Source organism: Rana temporaria, chromosome 1, assembly GCF_905171775.1.
Source record: "Rana temporaria chromosome 1, aRanTem1.1, whole genome shotgun sequence".
NCBI lineage: Eukaryota > Metazoa > Chordata > Amphibia > Anura > Ranidae > Rana > Rana temporaria.
In genome coordinates, this window is record NC_053489.1 from 248,579,378 (window position 1) to 248,602,457 (window position 23,080).

General features: G+C 44.0%; 1 protein-coding gene across 1 annotated transcript; it reads left to right on the forward strand.

Moving 5' to 3' along the window:
- The first annotated feature begins 272 nt into the window (after nucleotides 1-272).
- C1H1orf87 (chromosome 1 C1orf87 homolog) lies at nucleotides 273-20,248 on the forward strand. Its single transcript, XM_040335868.1, has 8 exons — nucleotides 273-436; nucleotides 3,629-3,823; nucleotides 5,375-5,510; nucleotides 5,651-5,748; nucleotides 5,977-6,038; nucleotides 8,756-8,817; nucleotides 12,909-13,089; nucleotides 20,047-20,248. The coding sequence occupies exons 2-8, from the start codon at nucleotides 3,717-3,719 to the stop codon at nucleotides 20,205-20,207; spliced, it is 807 nt and encodes a 268-aa protein (XP_040191802.1). The 5' UTR covers nucleotides 273-436; nucleotides 3,629-3,716; the 3' UTR covers nucleotides 20,208-20,248.
- The last annotated feature ends 2,832 nt before the right edge of the window (nucleotides 20,249-23,080 follow it).

Genomic DNA, 23,080 nt, shown 5'->3' on the forward strand with positions numbered 1-23,080 from the left:
GAAGAGAATTCTCCCTAAAATTGTTACATACTGTAGGCAAAAAACACTGACAGGGGTTCTATAACCCTCCAAAATGAAAAAATAAATAAAAATGTTGCCTTTAATGTGTATCTTTCATAGCTACCTGTAGTTCAGTTTTTAAAAAAAAGACGTGTAAGGTTTCTTTGGCGCACAGTAAACACACAGCAGCGCCTACCAAGCCAAACACCAGCTGAGCAGTGCTGTGTATCTTTCCCAGACATGAGTGTAAAAGATAAATCGTGGCTCTAGTCTGTGGACAGCGATCAGGGTGTGTGTTTGCCTCATACATAGTAACAAGAAATCAGACTCCATCACTCTTACGTGACAAACAGATCCTGTAAGACATTAATGAACATTCCATAGGTGCCTGAGGTTTTCCTGCGAAGAGACGTAGTGACCAGACCCATAATCTCAGGTGAGGTGGGTAGTTGGTAGAAAAAGAGAGAGGGAGAAAGAAAGAAGGGAAATAAAAGGGAAGGAGAAAGAAAGGAAAGAGGGAAATATGGAGAGAAGAAAGAAATGAAAATATGAAAAGAAGGAAGGAGGGAAATATGGGAGGAATTAAAATGAAAGGGAAGGATGAAAGGCAGACTGTCTCCATCCAGGGATGATCACTCTGAGGTGATTGCTGTACAGTGATTACAGCCTCCATTAGCTGTGGGAGTTTGCAGCCTCGCATTCTCTGCAATGGGCCTGCCTACTGCAGCTAATCACCGGGAACCCCCACAGGATTCTCGCATTTAAACGATGTCTGCCACTTTCGCAAGTGCAAATGTAGACTAATATTTTGTTATCTAATCAGAGTTTTGAGATTCGTTTTTTATTTTATTTTTTATTTTGAAGAAATGTTGAGTTAGTTATTGTAGGTTATCCCTAATTGGGGTTTATTAGAAGAATTTGTGAAGATTAAAGACAGGTGTAAGCTTACTTTGCTCTGTGCACTGTGTATCATAAACAATTGTAATTTTTTACAAATAAAATACTTGTTTTCAGCTTTGTTTCATCCTTTGTTGCATCTCAATGCTGCTAGGGACCAGGAGATGTCTATGACAGCTCAGTCCCTAGCTCAGCTCAGTCCCTGTGCTGGGAGCACAGAAACCTTGGCTGACCATAGATGTGGGTGTTCAACCACTTCCTTACTGGGCACATATACCCCTTCCTGACCAGGTGAAATTTCAGCTTGTGGCACTGCGTCACTTTAACTGACAATTGCGCGGTCGTGCGACGTGGCTCCCAAACAAAATTTACGTCCTTTTTTTCCCCACAAATAGAGCTTTCTTTTGGTGGTATTTGATCGCCTCTGCGGTTTTTATTTTTTGCGCTATAAACAAAAATAGAGCGACAATTTTGAAAAAAAAAAACAATATTTTTTACTTGTTGCTATAATAAATAGCCCAATTTTTTTCTCAGTCTAGGCGATACGTATTCTTCTACATATTTTTGGGGGGAAAAAATTAAAAAAATCGCAAGAAGCGTCTGGTTTGCGCAAAAGTTAATGCGCTTACAAAATAGGGGACAGAATTATTATTATTTTTTATTATTTTTTTTTACTACTAATGGCGGCGATCAGCATTTTTTTCGTGACTGCGACATTATGGCGGACACATCGGACACTTTTGACACATTTTTGGCGCCATTCACATTTATACAGCGATCAGTGCTATAATAATGCACTAATTACTGTATAAATGTGACTGGCATTGAAGGGGTTAACACTAGGGGGTGAGGAAGGGGTTAAATGTGTACCCTAAATTGTGTTCTAACTGTAGGTGGAGGGGGGGTGACTGGGGGAGGTGACCGATCTATGTCCCTATGTACAAGGGACACAGATCGGTCTCCTCTCTCCCCTGACAGGACGTGGATCTCTGTGTTTACACACAGAGCTCCACGTCTTGTCCCTGTAGCCGCCGATCCCGAGTCCCTGGCGGACATCACGGCCGCCAGGCACTCGCATCGGCATCTCAGCGATGCGGCGAGCACGCGCGCGCCGCCGGATGCGCGCACAGGCCGTCTTTTTACGGCCTGTTAGAGATTCAGAACCACCCCGCGGCCGTATAAAGTCGTACGGCCGTCGGGTAGTGGTTAAAGCCCAACCTCTTTCAGTTAAGCAGGACAGATGGTCATATATTAACATTATCTAGGATTTATTTAGCGTCAATGTTTTGTGCATTGTTTTACAAAATGTAATTAGAAATAAATGCAAAACTTTTTTTTTATATATTTTGGTTAGTGTTAGGGAGTGTCATAGCCCCTGTCTGGGTTTTTTTTTTTTTTTCGTTTTTTTTTTACTAGTGGGGGCTTTCCATTGAAAGATTTGCCCTCTATTTCTGCTCTATTTGAGATTTGAGATTTTCTTTCACTTTCAGTGATAATGGTCACCAGAACAAATATAGAGGCTGAATCTCCCTAATGGCCCGTACACACGATCCGAATATCGGACGAAAATGATCGTCCGATGAAGAATCGTACGATTTTCGGATCGTGTGTACACTACTTTCGAGAGCCGATCACGACCGTTAATCCGATATTATTCGATCGGACATGCACGAAAATTTTCCTCGTACGATGTAAGATCGTACGATTTTTGTTTAGTCAGTACAGTTGTCGTCCGACAATACAATACAAATACATTACAACACATGACATCACTTCCGATTATTTTTTTCGGTCGTACGAGAATTTTCGTGACTTTAATAACCTATTTCATTTTACTTGCGACTATTAAGCGAAAAAAGTCGTACGATCTGTCGTACGATATTCGGATCGTGTGTACGGGCCATAAGGGCTCTTTCACACGTCCGTTCAGTTTTTCAGATCAGTTTTTTTTTCATCAGTTGATCCGTTTTTCCATCAGTTTTTCATCAGTTTTTCATCAGTTTTTGCATCAGTTTTTGCATCAGTTTTTCCATCAGTTTTTCCATCCGTTTTTTTTTTTTTTTTGGGGCTTTTTACATAGAAAAACGGATGATAGCGGAACGGATGATAAACGGATCATCCGTTAACGTCCGTTTTTCGTCCGTTCCGTTTTTTAGACGGAAGAAAAATAGGGTTTTCTTCCGTCCAAAAAAACGGAACTGAACGCAGACGGATGCTCACGGACGTTAGCGGATGCTCATCCGCTAACGGACGCTAGCCCATAGGGAAGCATTCCGGTCCGTTAACGGACGTCCAAAAAAACGGACGAACGGAACGGACGTGTGAAAGAGCCCTAACAGGAACACAGACAGCTATAAAAACCTGACAGGTGTTCTAATCTCTCTCCATTCTATCCAAAACTAAAGCTTTGCCTTTAGTTACACTTTAAAGAAGACCATACAGTTACAGTCCAATCCAATACAAAAGGGTTCAGAGGGCCCTATTCACGAGAGATTGCAATCGAAAAGAAAGTGGTAACTTCCAATGTGGTAAAGCATTCTCAACACCTGAAGGACCAAAACATGGCCTTTAACTTTTTTACATTCACACCTGTTAAGAAGAGCTCACAATCGAAATTTTGATTGTGATGGATATTTTTGGATGGACAAATTAAAAATCCATGGATGTTGGTGATATGAGAAACAAGCAATGGTGATTTCTCTGAGCAATGTGACTTATTTTGACATTCTAGGTAACAGATGGAGAAGATATGATGGGTGTCCAGATGTAGAGAGAACTGTCTATACTAGTGGGCATTATTTAAAATTCATGGATGTGTCATGTCTCACCTTAAAAACCCTTCTTGGGTCAGCGAAAAAATGCCTGAAATGATTGTAAAGATCGTTGGAAGTAAATATGTCCGATATCGTGTGGATAATTCTAAATGGTAAGTGTTATCCTGTTGTTTAAAGGGCCAGTCCACCAGGTGGGTTGGGTTGTGGCACCCAATAGGTTTTTATACCTCCTCTATATCCCAAAGACAAAATCTCATGTCCATATTTCCTGACCCTGCTGCCGCCTATCTTGATGTTTTGAACATTTTCTGTACCCTTTGAGGTGTTTGTTGTCTTCTTGTTGAATTATACATTATAAAAATAAAATTAAGATATTAAAGCAAAAATCTCTGGTGGAGATTATTGTATAACGTAGACTATACAATAAATATACGTAGGAATATATAGGTAGATTCAGGTAGGGGCGCGCTAATTTGCGGCGGCGTAGCCTAGCGTGTTTACACTACGCCGCCTTAAGTAAGAGAGGCAAGTACATGATTCTCAAAGCACTTGCCTCCTTACTTAAGGCGGCGTAGTGTAAACGCGGCGGGTGTATAGGGGGCCTAATTCAAATGGGTTGGAGGGGGGTGTGTTTAATGGTAATGAGGCTTGACCTCACGTTTTTGACGTTTTTTGGCTACTACGCATGCGCCGGGCGCCTACATTTCCCAGTGCGCATTGCGGCTAAGTACGCCGTACGGGCCTATTGATTTCGACGTGGACGTAAACGACGTAATTCCCGATTCGCGGACGACTTATGCAAACAACGTAAAAAATTCGAACTTCGCGTCGGGAACGGCGGCCATACTTTAACATTGTTATTCCACCTAATAGGTGGAATAACTTTAGGCCTCCTAAAGCCTTACGGAAACAGCGTAATTCGACTGCGGCGGCCGGGCGTACGTTCGTGAATCGGCGTACAAACTCATTTACATAATCTACGCCGACCGCAATGGAAGCGCCACCTAGCGGCCATCCGAAAAATTGCAATCTAAGATAGGACGGCGCAAGCCGTCGTATCTTAGATATATTTAAGCATATCTCTGTTTGAGCATACGCTTAAACATAGGTCGGTGTAGATTCTGAGTTAGGCCGGCTTATCCACTGATAAGTCGGCCTAACTCTTACTGAATCTACCTAATAATGTACAACATAGACTATCGTGAAGGGGTCAAAAATATGATATAAAACATAGACGGTATAGAGAATGGATCAGAAGTATAATGTGAAATATCTATCTGTCTATCTATCCATCATGGATAGGACACTTTTGCTGTGCTGATGATGCTCCATCCAAAGTATACATTCTTCCCCTTTTTAGAGTTGAGACAGAGCACCCTGATGGAACAGCGATGCACAGTTCTAACTTTGTTTATAACCTATAAAAAGGATCTACCTCTTCATACAGCAATCTACCTTGATTTATCTATCTATCTATGGATCATGGATAAAATTACACATTTGCTGTGTTGATAAACAAAAAGATCCTGCTGTCTGCCCTCCATAAAGGGGTTTACCGTCTTCGCTGCTTCACAGCTAAGGCAGAGCACATCATGTCAATTAAATTAATATTTTCTAAAGGATTTCAACCTGTGTACAGCCAACATTACTGATCACCAATCCTTTATATGACGATCATTTTGCGTGTATTTGTGTTACCGCAGCTGCCCTGTTGTGGGTCAAGAAAACACCATTTCACATCTAATAGAGATGATGCGCAGAATTCCCAATATAAATTCCTTCCGAGGAAGTCTGCTGAGGAGAGACCGAACATTGTGTGACCTGTTATCAGTCTCTGAGGTAATAGCCGATGTCAGTACAGGCTTTTCCTATCTATCTATCTATCTATCTATCTATCTATCTATCTATCTATCTATCTATCTATCTATCGGTATGGGAAATTAAATTTAACTGCAATTTCCTTCTCTATGTTTCTATAGTTTCTCAGTGTGTGCGAGTCTCATGGAGTGTCTATCCCTCCGTCATCGCTGATCCCTCTCCTTGAAGATGATGTCTTCGCTCACCAAGGAAAAATTCGGAAAGTTCCTACTGTTTATGTATCCAAGGATTTTTCCTCTAAACACCATTTTCACCTGAAATGAGCACATCAAACCTATTTATTATCTATCTATCTATCTATCTATCTATCTATCTATCTATCTATCTATCTATCTATCTATCTATCTATCTATCTATCATGTGAAAAATTCTAGCTTGGTTATAATTATTTGCTCTGACTGGCATTTTTGTTTGGACTTTTTTACAGTTGGAGGAAGATTTTTGACTTATTACACAGCACAGAACAATCCTTACCACAGGAAAATGAAGGTAAAGAGAAACAGCGATGCCTCATGCCTCCCAACGATCTGCCTTCTCTAAAAATGCTGCTTTTCATTTGCCAATAGATTTTTGGACACTTGTGGGTGCAGCAGCAATAACACACAGGAAAGAATCCATAAGCCGCACAATCCCTATGATTAAGCTCCAAGGGGTGGAGCGAAATGTGTTGGGGCATGGTCTGCCTGAACTCCAGGCTGAAGCTGCCATTCATCTCACTTCATGCACAAGGGTCCGCTTCATAATGTGCGGCTTATGGATCTTTACCTTTTACATTGCTGCTGCTTGGAGCTAGGACGAGTTCCCTGTCCCTGCATACTCTTACCTCTCTACCCAAGCAGCACATAAATGTTGTCTTTTTTGGGTCACAGCAATAACACACACTCAGTCCAGATGCAAATAATAGAACTTTTATTGAAGTCAAGGAAAGACAGTACATAACAAGCCCAGTGAAAAGAAGCCCATTCTCTACTGAACATTTTTACCTCCTCCCAAACACTCATCTTACCTTAAAACCCACAAGGATTGTGTTCATTGGTAGTACCGCACATCGCACATTACAATTTTTGTGTACACCTGTGCCTCTATGTCAAACAAAACCAAAGAAAATTCCCAGCTCAACTCACTGACCAGCCTGCAACCAACCAAAATATCCTGTCTAAAAGTATGCGTTAAAGCCCTGGTTCACACTGATGCTACTTTGAAATCGTGCTACTTTACTTGAAGTAGCGCGATTTCAAAGTAGCAAGGTCAGCGCGATTTCAGGTGCTACTTGATAGACATTTGTGTGGCTTCATACACAGATGTCTATAGAAATCGCACCTTAAATCTGAAAAAGTAGTGCAGGAACTACTTTTGCAAATCGGTGCGGCGCGGCAAAATCGGTGTCGCACCAATTGGAACAGTGCCATTGCTGCCAATAGGCTGCGACTTGTCATGCGATTTGATCTCTCAAATCGCATGACAAATCGCTCCAATGTGAACCTAGGCTAAAACAAGGGTTTGTGGGCAAACTAAATCCTTGTATTTAACGCATACTGTTGACAGGATAATTTGGTTGGTTGCAGTCTAGTCCTTAAGTTGAGCTGGGAATTTTCTTTAGTTTGTTTGACATGCGTCGCCCTGTCATGTGCTTCTTGCTGCACAGGCCAGTTATAGGTGGGGGCAATGGCCATTCGTTTGAACTTTTCCTCTATGTTTGGATTGTGGCTCAATTGCCACAATTGTAGACGAACCCCATAAGCAATACAAACAATAGTTATCTTGACAATCCAATCTAGGCTTTACCCTTTCATGTCGTGAGTTCTGCTGGCCATCTTTCATCAACTTCCTGTATTCCCAGCATGCTTTGTGGCTTCCCCTCTACTGTTAAGGTTTGTAAGGAAGGGCCATATCTATTAGCTGTTGGTGCCATGTGGACCCTAACCCCCCCGCTTCTTCTTGCATGGGACACCTCCATATTTTATCACCTTCTCCTGGCCTGAAGCCCACCACATACATATTCCAGGCCTGAAGTCTGTTACCCAGAATAAATAAATGTCCAGATGAGGTGGGGTTTCACTGCTGGACAGCACAAACGCCACTCTAGCACAATTCTTCAGTTACAGGCACTTTGCAGTACAGTTCATCGTACGTCTCGCTGATAGTTCACAGTACAGAATACTCTCATTTTTTTTATTAAAGTAGAACTTTAGTCAGAAAATGAAAATCTGCTAGATCACTTCAGGCTGGCCCCCTTTGCAGGTATAGCTATGTAAAACATAAAAAAAAAGTCCCTATACTGTTTAAAAAATAAAGTAATACACACTGTCACCCTGCTCTCAGGGCCGGCCCTATGATGGGACCGGGTGGTACCATGGGTACCAGGCAGCACTTTTAGGGGGGCAGCATACTGATGCCCGCCAGCTCCGCTACCCAAATAAAATTGATGTCCTTTTTTCCTCACAAATAGAGCTTTCTTTTGGTGATATTTGATCACCTCTGCAGTTTTTAGTTTTTGTGCTATAAATATATATATTTTTTTACTTTTTGCTATAATAAATATCCCCAAAATTTAGAAAAATAAACTATTTTCTTCAGTTTAGGCCAATATATATTCTTCTACATATTTTTGGTACAGTACCAAAAAAAAAAAAAAAAACACAATTAGCGTACATTGATTAGTTTGCGCAAAAGACATTGTGGCCGCCGGCAATTCACAGGTCCCTTTATACTCCTGGATACATGTATAGAGCCATGGCAGGTCCTTTTATACGCCTATATGCATGTATAGAGCCATGACAGGCCCTCTTTATACTCCTATACATGTATAGAGCAATGACAGGTCCTCTTTATACTCCCTTATACATGTATAGAGCCATGACGGGTCCCCTTTAGTTATCATGATATAAAATAATGAATGTGGGGGCCTTTTGGTTGGCGTGATTTTTTTTCTGGGGGGGGGGCAGCATTTCATTCGTGGTCCCAGGCAGCACAATGTCTTGGGCCGGCACTGCCTGCTCTGCACATGCTCAGTTGCTCTCCATTTTTTAGGCACTGCCAAGTTTGTAGAAGCCGATTTGCTGATTTCTGACAAGTCATCTGTGGTGGAACAAATATCCACAAGGCCCTACATAGCTGATGATAGATCGAAAGGATATTACACAGTCAGATTGTACAGTGCACTGTCAATGCTAACAGTCCGTCTTTTCTTTCCCCTAATTTAAAAGCCACAAAAGATCTACCCTCATACAGTAAGGATCTGGAAATCCAAGTGAGCCCACAGCAATCGGTGAGTCCAACTATCTTCACTGACTTATTCTTAAAGCCTATCCTCAGCCATAGCATATTATTTTTTATTTTGTAAGCATTAAGAAGGGTCATAACTAGTGATGGTCTCAGGCGTGTTTGGATCGAACCTGCCAGGAAGCCGTCATGGTGCACCGCCAAGATCGGCAGCTGCACCTACACAGCTGCCTATGATTGGCGGTGTGCAGTGCCAGCTACCATCCAAACACGCCCAAGCCCTATTCTTAGTCATAACCTGTTTCTGTTTTTTTATTGCTTTATATGTCCTTGTTGGGTAGATTTCACTTCACCTCCTGTCCTGGTGACTACAAGTTGTGTTACTATCTGTGTCCAGTAAAAGTGATTTTGCTTGTTTTTCTCTCTGACATAGAAGGTCCAAGATGTCAGGCCTGAATTGCCAAAAAAAAATGGTGGGGGGGGGGAAGCAGGGCACATTTTAGGGCAAATCTGTTACATCCAAGTCCCAGCTGAAAGCCCTAAACTGCTAATAAAAGCTGCAGAGAGGGGGAGTGAAAACAGGGGGAAAAGGGCAGGGCATAGAAGATATGCCAGAGGAACTTTTTAGGGTGTATCTGTTATGTCCAAGTCTCAGTTGTAAGCCCTGAACTGCCCAAGAAAGTATCGGGGACAGGGAGAGGAAGCAGGGGAAAGAGGCAGGATACACTCCAGGAATTTTATAGGGTGTATCTGTTACATTTAACCCCCAGCTGAAAGCCTCAAACTGCCAATAAAAGCAATGTGGAGGGGGCGTAAAAACAAGGAAGAGGAGCAAGGTACAGAAATACACCCTAGGAACTTTATAGGGAGTATCTGTTACAACCAAGTCCTGGCTGTAAGCCCCAAACTGCAAATTGAAGCAGTGGGGGGGGGGGGGGGGGTTGGGGTTGAGGAAGCAGGGAGTGAGGAGCAAGGCATAGAAAATACACCCTAGGAATTTACATCCAAGTCCTGCTTGTAAGACCATAAACTGCCAATAAAAGTGGTGGGGAGTGATGGAAAAATGGGGGAGAGGAGCAGGGCATAAAAGATATGCCCTGGAAACCTTTTAAGGCACATATGTTACGTCCAAAGTACTTAAAGGGGAGTTCCACTCATTTTTGTGTTTCTTAAACGTCAGCAGCTACAAAAAGTGTAGCTGCTGACTTTTAATAAACACACACTCACCTGTCTCACGGTCCCGAGATGGGGCCGACTAAACCCTTGCTTCTCTCCCTCGCCTCTTGGTGGCGCCAGCACTGCAATTGTGGGCACCTGGCTGTGACAGCTTCACAGCAGGATGTGAACTGCCCATGCGCAAACCGCGTAGCGCCTCCCCATTGGTCGAGCAATCTTCTGGGACCTGTGATATGTTCTAGAAGATTGCAAGGAGGGAGGGGGAGAGGAGAACCTCCGCTGCAGCCGTCTAGGCTGCTCGTGCGGAAGTGGGACCAGGTACCTGTCAAAAATAGGTACCTGCTCCCCCCTCCAACAAAATAATTACATGTCAAATGTGGCATATTTGAAGCTTAAAGTGGAACTTCCCCTTTGGGGTTCAGCTCCGCTTTAAGTTGTTAAAGTCCAACCTTACCTAAAACTTTTTAATTATATTTGGAAAAAATGGGCTAGGGTTGGAGTTTTTCGCCAAGTCTTAAAGAATAATCAAAGCCAAAACTGTTTTGGCTTTAGTGGAGAGGGATTATAAACCGTGTTAGGATTTTATTGCTGTCTGTGAACCCTCTAGGAAGATTCACCCTCCCTATTTGTCCTGGTAACCATTATCGCCAAAAGTGAAAGGAAATCCCAAATTTTGAGTGGTGACCAGAACAGGAAAGGCTTGTTTATGTGCAGTTGGGGGGGCTTTAAAAATGCATGGTTCTGCCTTGTTTTAGAGCAGTGGTTCTCAACCTTTCTAGTGCCAGGACCCCTTGATAACATTTTCCAAGTTGTGGGGACCCCTAACAGTAAAATTATTTTCATAGCGTGGGTTGTCAGCACCCAAGGCAAGAAAAGGAATTTGCGCCCCCATTTATCGCTCCCTGAGTCCCTTCCACTCGTACAGTATTAAACCCCTTCTGGTACATTTTAGGATGTACCACTCTTTCTCTTTGTTCTCCTTACTTTTCTTTTTATCTCTATGATAATTTCTTTTTTTTCCCCCCATCCCTCTCTCTAACCGTATTTCTTGTTCTTTCTCTTATTCTTTCTCTCCCATTTTCTTTGTTGCTCCCCCTCTTTTCCTCTCCCTTACATTATTTCTTCTCTTACTCCTTGGTGGAGGGTGGGGGAAAGGGACGAGTGGCAGTGCTGGCGGGGTGTTGGGGTTAGTGGCAATGTTGGGGGGGAGTTCTGATTAGCCAACTTAGGTGCTCTTGATCAAGGTCACCTGCTGATCTGAGAACTGTAGTGGGGACTTTTAATGGCAACTATAATCACAGGTAGTGTTACTCACTGTGTCTCCGACACAGTGAGTTAGCAGTGACACCTATGCCGACATCAGGAGATAGGGTCTCCTCCAGCCCCTCCCACTTCACATTCCTCACCAGTAAGCTGACCTCTAGTCTCTGCCCCCAAGCCATGCCGTGAACTGAATGGGTGGCTGCAAAAGAGGCTGAGTGGGTGGCTGTGGGCTCCAGGAACAGCCCAGCTGGGTGTCCACAGGCTCCAGGGATAGCCCTTCTGGGTGGCTGCAAAAAGGCTGGAGAGCAGTGTGGGCTGCAGGAACAGCCCAGGTTATGGTGACCCCTGGCAAATCACCATTTGACCCCCAAGGGGGTCCCGACCCCGAGGTTGAGAACCATTGTTTTAGAGCCTCTGACAGGGACACAAACAATAATAGTGGAATGGGGAAGGGTTAGAACTTTTGACAATGTTTTCTTTATTTCTGTCCGTGCCTTCTTGTCCCGGTGACAACTACTTCCCTCATTGCTTATTCTGGTGTCACAGGTAGAGGAATTGAAGGAAAATCCTCTCCAATGGGGTCTAAGAGAGGATTTTTTTTTATTTTTTGCCATCTAACAATAAACAAATGTAGCACTCTCCTAGGTTAGGTTGCCAGTGAGGTTGAGGTAAATTTAGTCTTTTGGCTCCTCTAAGGCCTCCTCTGTAGCCAGTGTCAATTTGTGACTATTTTTGTCTGTTCTGGGTCTAACCCACCTTCTCGTAGATTCTAGAATGTAGTTGGCTGGAAAAGGCAGACCCTAGGCTTGAAAATGTATGGAACTCTAGTCAACCCTTGGGGTGATGTGCCCAGAAGATGAATAGGGAGCCCATAAATAGTCTGATTGGCAGATTGAAACAGTAACGTAGGTGCTGTCCCAGCTGGAAAGGGTAATGCTTTTCCTGATTCTTTAGTTTGACCCACTGATCCCATGAGGTATGAAAGGGATTGTGGTCCGGAGCCAGAATGACCGTTTTTAAAACTTTTTTTCCATTGATACATGTTCCCTGGGGCAAGACCCGGGTTCTCAAACCCGTTTTACGACAATAACTTGCATATTAGCCTTTAAAATTAGCACTTTTGAATTCGAACGTTCGAGTCCCATAAACTTCTAAATGTTTACGCAAACGTTCGGTCCGTTCGAGGGTTCTGGTGCGAACCGAACGGGGGGTGTTCGGCTCATCCCTACTCTAGAAGGGGAGGATGCCCCTGAAGAGAGTAGACAGAATGACAGACAGAATGGAGACGCTGAACATTTTTTACATTCAATTCTGGAGTATCCTAAAGCTTCCCTACACCCCATCCAATTTCAATGAGCATTGAACCTTAAAAAGTTTCTCACTGGGGTTATTGCATTGTGTGGGAGCTGATGTGTGCCTGGCTGCCAGGCACTCACTACTTGGGAATAGAACCTGGGACCATAAATGGTCAGTGCACAGAAAGAAATAATGTGTGCTTTCAGCAGCACATCAAGATCAGGCAGAAGTCAGGAAAGTGTTAGGAGGCAGTTTTAGAACTAATTGCAACCCAATGTCACAATTTCAGTTTGGAAATAACATAGAGTAATACAGAGAGTTTTAGAGACAGTAAATGGTCACTTTTTTGGAAAACGTTTTTATTATTTTTTTGTGGACTTTATTTTTCATGATATTTCACAGAGTCTAACATCAGAATGTTTCCCCGTGGCCAGTGCGACGGTCCCTTTGCAGGGCTCCAGGCCCATGTCTGAGCCTGCTTTACATCTGTTTGAAGAGAGAAGTTGTTGGGAGCCGGTAGCATGGATAGATCGATTCAAGAAGCTGGAGAATGTTCTATGGCTTTGTCAGATAAAAGACACCGGTAATAAATTCACTTCACATCCAGTGTTATTAACATTATAGATGTAGGCTTCCTCCAATGCCCCTTTTATTGCAGAGTGGAGCAAGTCATTAAAGTGTATATAACCCCCCCCCCCCCCTATCATTTTAAGCCAAGAAAGCTGCCATCTTTGCTTCTGTTTAATCTACATCTGCCATGATTTTGCCCATGTGATCAGTTATGAAACCAGCCATTGGATGGTTTGACAGTTTGGTTGAGAGCACAACCAATGACAGTGTTACATTTCCAACACCTGTTTTATGGATGGGTTTACTCCCCGCGTTAAAGGGAAATCCTGGGTATGGATAATAATACTACATTGGTTCAAGCTACACCAATGTAATTATGTAATAAACCATACCTGTAGAATTCTTCTAGCAGCTGTAAATCCCTATAGTAAACATTGCTACTTCAGTGATCTCCACTAATCTCCCGGTCCCATGCTGAGCCGCTTCCCTCCTGCATTGTCAACACAGGAGGTCAGCTGCTGGGCACGGGCATCATTCAGAGAATGGTTCGAATGTTCTCAGTAATTGCAAAGCATTCTCTGATTGGACAAGGTGAAGAGGTGGAGCAATGATATCATGCTCTCCACCTCCTCCAATCAGTGCATCAGAAAAAATATGAGGCATTCTGTAAATGGTGGTTATGCCGTACAAGCAGTCTCAAGTGTTCACTATGCAGAAGAGCACAGAACCCGGAAGACTGTAGCGATCACTGTGGCAGCGACAACAACTATATTAAATACCAGCTTCCACAGTGGTCCCACATGTATGGAATATGTACACCCAACAGGTAAGAAAGCTGCCGCTCCAGGTGAGCTCACTAGGGTAATTGATGTCCACTCAGAAGCAGATGGGTGCTGGCAATGCACTGGATGTGCAAAAAACAACAAGGATATGGACAGCCGCACTCCAGTAACTTGAAAAAGACGTGCCCTTTATTGGGTACAGGAAAAAATACACTACAGGTATCAGCACACAGTGGGATAAACAGCTGACGCGTTTCGCATTGAGTGTCAATGCTTAATCATAGCTATCAGTGTAAACCTATTCAACTGGAATAAAAAGTGTAATTTCTTTTTTTCCCCCTCACAAACAATCTATTACAAGAGTAAATCTACAATGTACATTGAATATTAAGCATTTTCCATTTATGATTTGCTCTGTGGCTTACTTCACAACTGAATATGTACACCCAACTTGACCCAAACTGAACCAATGTGATGGTGCAAAAAAATCCATACCTGGAGTTCAGCTTTAATTTTACATTCACACCAGATATGGTAGGACTGCATTGGGAGGCTATTCCAGCGCAGTCCTATCACAATGACACAGCAAAATGCATTGGCCCGGATTCACGAACGACTTACGCCAACGTATCTTATACGCTGCGTAAGTTCTAGTATGCGCCGTCGTATCTATGCGCCGTATTCTTAAAACCAGATACGCCTGAATTCTGGCTCCATCCGACCGACGTAAGTCTCCTACGCCGTCGTATCTTGGATGCATATTTACGCTGGCCGCTAGGGGCGCTTTCATTGATTTACGCGTCGAATATGTAAATGACCTAGATACGCCGATTCACGAACGTACTTGCGCCCGTCGCAGTAAGTTATGCCATTTACATAAGGCGTACGTCCGGCGTAAAGTTATCCCTCATAAAGCAGGGGTAAGTCATGTTAGGGTATGGACGTCGGAACAGCCGTCGGATTTTACGTCGTTTGCGTAAGTGATACGTGAATGGGGCTGGGCGTAGGTTACGTTCACGTCGTACGCATTGAGCCTTCGTATCGTAGGGAGTATATGCGAGGTGATTCTGAGCATGCGCCGTTCGTTCGGCCATTCATTTACATGGGGTCACGCTTCATTTTAATACAACACGCCCACTACCTTCCACATTTGAATTAGGCGGGCTTACGCTGGCGCATTTACGCTACGCCGCCGTAACTTAGGAAGCAAGTGCTTTGTGAATACTGGTCTTGCCTCTCTATGTTACGTCGGCGTAGTGCATATGAGCTGCGCTACGCCCGCTCACATATACGCCGCTCTACCTGAATCTGGCCCCTTGTCTCCTACCTGTCTGGTTCACACCACCACATTGTGGGTGTGTGCATTGAGAAAGAGTCTTGTCTGCAATAATGTGTCCTCCTGATGAACCTGCCTGTTTCCAGGGTTTTATCTTTTTAATTCAGTTCTGCTTTAAAGTGAACCTGTAGATGAGCAGCTAGACACACTGTTTAAATATATTTAAAATGCTTTACTTTACAAAAGATTTTAAACTCCATTCATCCAGCTTTGTAATCAATGCCCAAAGCTAGACAGTATTGCCAGGTCTCTGACTTCCAATGTGGAAGCAGCACACAGCTTATTCCAGAACACCCTACCAGCCCTTTGGCTGAGGGAGCAGTAATACATGGATGAGTCATGTTAAGCCTTGTTCATATGGGCCTACTTAAGTGTACACCCCTTGTGAGTAGGGTTGCCACCTGTCCAGGATTCAGGTTCGGGTTTGGAATCATGTGTCCGGGTTTCAGACAGCCTGAAACCCGGACACATTATTTAGACTGAACTATGGCTTCCCAGCAGGGTTTCTGGCTGCAGTTGTCTAAGCTGAGAGTATTTGTTACACTCTTTCACACTGCCCGAGAGAGGGCTTGATCTGCACCTATTCCCCCCACCCCTACCCCTCTGTGTCTTCCCACACTCCAATCCCCGGCGCTGTGCCTCAGAAAAGGAAAGTTGGGGCTGGAAATTTGAATTCCAGCAGCCTCCGATACATCTGGATGAGAGGTGCTGACTGCCAAGGGGTGAAGGAGCTCACCATCCATCCCTGTTTGTGACTAAAGTCTCCCCCTTCTCTCTCCTGCCTCTGAGTAAGTACACTAATCTCAGAGCACCCCTTACATCAGAGTTCCCCTTTACACCAGAGGCCACAGTTTTTCCCCTTACATCAGAGTCTTCTCCATACATCAGAGTTCTCAGTGTTCCCCCTTAAATCAGGGTTCCCAGAGCATCCCTTATGTTAGAGGCCCCAGCGTCCCTTACATCACAGTCTGCAGTCCCCCCCCCCCCCCCTTACAGATGTAAAAGGGAAACTCTGTGGATTCAGATGTAAAGGGGGACCCTTGTTGTTAACTTCATATAATTAGAAATGGTATTTAATAGCACAATATATGTATAGTTTATACTATAAAAAAAATTGCCGTGGGCCACTAAAGTGTTCGGGTTTGACTTAAAAAAAAGGTGGCAACCCTACTTGTGAGGGCCATGTTTGCCTGCACATCGATGCACAGGTGTACCATGCCTACATATGTGTAGCGCCCCCTTACTTTCAGTAAAGGCGCTATGCAAAAGTTAGTGGGAGAATGAGAGATAAGTAGCTCTCATTCTTGATTGTGTTTAAATTGGCTGTCGCCAATTCTGGATTGTCTTGTGGATCAGCCTGTATGTCCAGAGATATGGTCTCATCTCTGGACGGCAGATGGCGCCAGAGGGGATCCAGGCGGAGCCGCTTTTTCCCAGCAGCCAATGAGAGGAGTTGAGCCTCGCTGTGCATGCTGGGAGGGGGGATTTCTGTGGCGAAAGCCGCTGTTCTGTGTTCTTCGCGGGTTCCTGGTTCCGGGTGCGGCACCCACCTTCAGGGGGTGCGCACATCACGGGCCCCACCACTATGGCCTACCTGGCCTGGGGTCGCGCGCAACGCGGAGTTCCATACTCTGGGCCCTCTTGGCCTGGAGTGATTGATGCTGCCAAAAGGGGCCCCAGTGACTGACTGGGTCCCCCTCTACTAAGGAGATCCCAGGCTGTGTGCCGTTCGGTGGGGGATCGGCTTAAGGAGAGCCCGGAGGCAGGTGATCCAAAAGGGCTTGAACGAACTATCGGGGATCTGGGTAACCGAACACTGACAGAATCTTAGTACTGTCAGTCGGTGACCCCAACGAGAAAGACTGGGAAGATTTGCTCTGCTGTTCACCATTGTCAGCATTGAGCATGTGGCAGAGGCCTCATCTGGCATCCTATTTAAAATCAGAGCCAAGCCAGTGGCAGTGACTTGTTCTTCTCAGCAATCCTTAAAGTGACACTTTGGCTGCCAGGCCTCGTGGCAGGAGTCTGTTTGGGGGCACTTCACCCACTCCGGCTGGAGTGGCGACGAACTGTATCTACTACTACTGAGAGCAGGACTGCTCTTTTCTCATCCAAGCCTGATACCGCAAAGTTCTCTACTTCATCAACCTTTCCTGTCCTATCTCATGTTGATGTTGGTCGTGTTGGGCCGTGAAATAAAGCATTCAGAAAATCTACTTTGCTGATTGGACATTCGTTTACTGCTCTACTCACTGCTATCACCCTAGACAACGATTAGAGGTAACTTTATACGCCGATCCCAAAACAACCAGCAGCTCCTGAGGGGGTAGCGCTACATATGCAAGCAGGCCCAATCATGTCAATAGGGGCATAGTGCCTGCACAGATAAAGCCATTGCACCCAATTTGACAGCCATGCAGGTGTGCTTCCCAACATTCAGACAGTGTCAAGTTGGGAGGAGTGACTTTTTCCATGCAGCTGCTGCACCCCAATTGACATAAAATCTTATAAAGCTCCAAAACGTCTTGTGCTTGCATTAGCTTTGGATTGGGGGACAACGCTCCAGCCTAGTCACTTTTGTTCCTCCAGTATTGTTACCACTGCACCACCACACAGGACACCACCCATACTGTCCATCTTCTGAAGGCCTAATGATGGTGTCGGTTCACCCTCAAACTGAACTTTCTAGCTATCCTATCTGCAGCCTTAATAAATCGTTGTAGCGTTGTAATTTTTTTTTAAATCTGTACCCCTACCTGTTTTTAGCATGACTTCCGGGTCTTCTTCCCTGCGGAGAGTGGGCGTGTCGCTCCTTTTCCCAGACGACTCTAGGCGTAATGGGATCTGTGCGCAAGGTCTCCTGGGAGTGACGTTTCACAACAACGGGGCATGTATCCTAAATGACGTCACCCAATGGCATAGTAATGATTGTAATTAGCCTCACGCTGCTCACCGTCAACACCACGCATGCGCGAGATCCTGCGGTGCATGATGGGGGCATCACATCACGGAATCCAGGAAGTATTTGCTTGTGGGCTTCACACTGCCCACAAGAAAGATGGTAATGACCTGGATTCGTTTTTATAAGTTGCTATTTATCAAGGAAAAAGAACGGATAGACCTACAAGCGGCTAGCAGGTGAGGGGTAGATTCCAATGTACATTAATAAGCATTTGAGATATTAAGAAAAAATCCACAACCCGCGGAACCACTGCTTTAAAGGGGATGAAAAACAAGTCTTTACATCCCCTTTAAGGGCCTGTTCACACAATGCAGTCCGGATGCGTTCCGAATGCTTTTCTGCATGCACGTTTTTGGTGCATTTTTGATGCAGTCCAGTGCATTTCCCCCCTTTTTTTCTTAAACTAAAATAAGGACATGTGCATTCCAATGCATTTTTGGTGTATTTAGGTGCATTTTACTGCGTTCCAGTATAGTCCAGTGCAGAAAAAATACAGCATGTTCTACTTTTTTTTTCTGGAACTGGAATGCACTGGAACTGACTGCACTAGTGTGAACTATGCCATTAAAAACAATAAAACCTATTTTCCATGCTTTTTTTGATGCAGAAGAAAAACACACTGAACCTCATGTGGTGTGAACTGACCCTAAAAGCAGTCGCTCGCTTTAAGGACCATCAGTAATATATCTTCAGAACTCCACCCAGCTGTTGAAGGCATTGAAAAGTCTAAAGATAGTGCCAAACTTCCTTGGAGAGGAACTATAGGGAAATATTGGCATTGGGGGCTCTTAAAAGGTGTAATGCCGCGTACACACGATCATTTTTCGGCATGAAATAAAACATAGTTTTTCAGCATGTCCAAAAAACAAAGTTTTTCCAACTTCATCATTAAAAACGACGTTGCCCACACACCATCGTGTTAAAAAAATGATGAAAAAAGCGCGGTGACGTACAACACGTACGACGGCACTCTAAAGGGGAAGTTCTATTCGCCTTTGGGCTTCTTTAGTTGATTCCGTGTTAGTAAAAGACGATTCGCGCTTTTCTGTCTGTTACAGCGTGATGAATGTGCTTACTCCATTATGAACGGTAGTTTTACCAGAACAAGCGCTCCCGTCTCATACCTTGCTTCTGAGCATGCGTGGGTTTAAAACGTTGTTTTAGCCCACACACAATCATTTTTTACTACCCGAAAAACGTCATTTTTGACAAAAAAACGATGTGAAGCCCACACATGATCATTTTAAATTAAGTTTTTAAAAACGTTGTTTTTTTTCATGCCGAAAAATGATCGTGTGTACGCGGCATAAGAAGCCAGTGGATAACTCAAATGACTGGTGAATTTGGATCTAAAGCAGAAGTTTTAAGGTACCTCCCTCCAAAAAATACTCAGTTGGCCCTAATGCCGTGTACACACGATCGGTCAAACCGATGAGAACGGTCTGATGGACCGTTTTCATCGGACCAAACCGATCGTATGTGGGCCCCATCGGTTATTTATCCATAGGTTTAAAAAAAAGCAATCTTGTTTTAAATTTAACCATCATTCATCCCAGAAGACTGGCAACATCTAGAACCGGAAAAAACATACTGCAGGAACAGCTTCAGGTTTGAATGTAAGTATGGCAGCAAAAGCTGCCTTTTTATTTTTATTTTTTACCTGCCTAATTTTAATTCCTAATAAAATCTGTAGTTAGGCATTTTTAAAAAGGAAACTATAATGGGTTTGTGTTGGTATGGCCCTTTAAGATTGTCAAAGTACCCAAACCTGAAAGTAGCTTGCGTGTAGCATCATTGAAGGGGGGGGTTTTAGATCTTAAATGAAAAAGTTGCATGTAGTGACAAGGTGCCTCTGCATTGTTCTAAATTTGCAGTTTATGTTTTCCATAGGTCTGGTGGAAAAAGAGAGAGCCCGGCAGATCCTTCACAGGTACAATGTTCTCTATGGCCTGAGTCTGAGTGAAGAGAAGATGGCGGAAGCTCTGGAGAAGTTTGGTGTTAAAGATCACATGACCTTGGGGCCCGCGCTGCTCTTCTTGAAAGATTTGTAGAGTACTTTGTGAGCATTAGGGATGAGCCGAACCCCCCCCCCCCCCCCCGTTCGGTTCGCACTAGAACCTACAAACAGACCAAAAGTTTGTGTGAACTTTAGAACCCCTTTAAAGTCTATGGGACTCAAATGTTTGAAATCTAAAGTGCTAATTTTAAAGGCTAATATGCAAGTTATTGTCCTAAAAAGTGTTTGGGGACCTGGATCCTGCCCCAGGGGATATGTATCAATGCAAAAAAAAAGTTTTAAAAATGGCCGTTTTTTCGGGAGCAGTGAATTTAATAATGCTTAAAGTGAAACAATAAAAGTGAAATATTCCTTTAAATTTTGTACCTGGGGGAGTGTATAGTATGCCTGTGAAGTAGCGCTTGTTTCCCGTGCTTAGAACTATCCCTGCACAAAGTGTCATTTCTGAAGGAAAGAAAGTAATTTAAAATCACTTGCGGCTATAATGAATTGTCAGGTCCTGACAATTCACAGAAAAGTCATTCATTAAAAAAAAAAAAGGGTGGGGGTCCCCCCAAATTCAATCACCAGGCCCTTCAGGTCTGGTATGAATATTAAGGTGAACCCCCGCCATCAAATTAAAAAAAAAAATGACGTGGGGTTCCCCCCAAATATCCATTCCAGACCCTTCAAGTCTGGTGTGGATTTTAAGGGGAACTCCACCCCAAATTTAAAAAAAAAATGCCGTGGAGTTCCCCCAAAAATCCACACCAGACCCCTTATCCGAGTATGCAACCTGGCAGGCCACAGGAAAAGAGGGGGGACGAGAGAGTGCCCCCCCCCTCCTGAACCGTACCAGGGTGGGGGGCTTATCAGAATCTGGAAGACCCCTTTAACAAAGGGGACCCCCAGATCTCGCCCCCCCTATGTGAATTGGTAATGGGGTACATTGTACCTCTACCATTTCACTAAAGAAGTGTAAAGAATTGTAAAAAAAAAAACACACACCGTGGAGAAAGTCCTTTATTAAAAAAAATAATAATCCAGTGGTGGTAATCCACTCTCGGTCTCCGCTCCAACTTTATCGGTATCCTGCGCCGGGTGATCTCCTCTCCGCCGGGGTCCAGTGATGAGAAGATCTCTTCATCCAGGTCCGGGATCCAGCGCACGCATCGCCGCCTGTCTCCACTGGAGACAGCCCGGCGAATGACGCGGCTTCAGCCAGTGACAGCTCTTATGTAGTGAGGGCGGGCCACCCATCACATGACCCTGTCCCCCTCTGACGCAAAGGAGAGCCCAGGCTTCCCCATTGAGGTGACCGGTGCGTCAGAGGGGGGCGGGGTCACGTGATGGGTGGCCCCGCCCTCACTACATAAGAGCTGTCACTGGCTGTCATGGTCTTCTTCTGGGGGGTAGTTTGTTTTAAAACAATACATTAAACATTGCACATTACAAAATTGCATTGTGCTCCAAATTACATATACTGTACATAGTGGTGTTATATTTACCGCTGCATAATGGAATGGAATGAACCAGAGATTTAAAAGCAGTTGAATGATCCAAAGGACTCCACGTTTGTACCTGCCTCCCTCAAGGATGGGGCCTTGCTCAAGAGGGCTTACAATGAGCCACATTATTTGACACCATCAAAGGAAGAGGAGGAGCAGCACCTGCAGCAATGTCCTAAATCATGACACTATGTCAAACAGAGGAAGATCAAATTCTTTAATTCATAACATATTAGCAAATATTCCTATTAAATATCAGTATTGTAAGCTTATTGCTATATCATTAGTATGTGACTTCATTAAGGTGACATGTTTGCCCATTGAAAAAGTGAGTGAAACTATTAAAATAATGAAAAAAGGTGATGGTGTCTGCACTGTGTAACAGAGAAAAGGGGGGGGGGAGGGGAAAGGAAGATAGATAATGTGACTATAATACACTCTATGGGCCAGATTCACAAAAGAGATACGACGGCGTATCTCCTGATACGCCGTCGTATCTCTGTTTCTAACTATGCGACTGATTCATAGAATCAGTTACGCATAGATAGGCAGAAGATCCGACAGGTGTAATGGACTTACACTGTCGGATCTTAGGATGCAGTACTGCGGCTACCGCTGGGGGGAGTTCGCGTCGTAAACCAGCGTCGGGTATGCAAATTAGGAGTTACGGCAATCCACGAAGATTTTTCCCGTCGTTAAGTCGTCGCGAGTGTTAGATTTCCGTCGCAAAGATAGGGCACCTTTAAAATGGTGTAAAAGTACTCCACCATGTTAAAGTATGCCTGTCTTTCCCGCGTCGCTTTTGAATTTTTTTTAAATCTTTTATTTTTCCCGGCGTAAATATTTTTTCAGGTCGCGATTCACAAAACGTCGGCGCGTCGTAATTTCGCGCAAAGCACGTCGGGAAATTTGCGACGGGAGCATGCGCAGTACGTTCGGCGCGGGAGCGCGCCTAATTTAAATGGTACTCGCCCCATTCTAAGTTTCCAGGTAAGTGCTTTGTGGATCGAGCACTAAACCTGAAAACTTACGGCGGTGTAACTTAAATGGCTTAAGTTTTCCCGGCGCAATTGTACGTGAATCTGGCCCTATATGCATATAAAAGTGTCTATATAGACTACCAAATATTACCGATCTCTGCCTGGATCGATAAGTGAAACAAATATCTCAGAAAAACATAAATTACAATAAAGTTAGTGCCACACTATACACAAACAAATAAATAATGCATACATATGTAAACTTGATATAATAAATAAATGTAAGAGCCAAGCAAAGTCAGCATAGAATACGTGCAAAAAAAATATATATTATAATATAATAAATAAATAAAAATAGGCAGGTCCCAAAAAACATAGGGGCAGATTCACAGAGCAGGTACGCCGGCGTATCTACTGATACGCCGGTGTACTTTCAAATT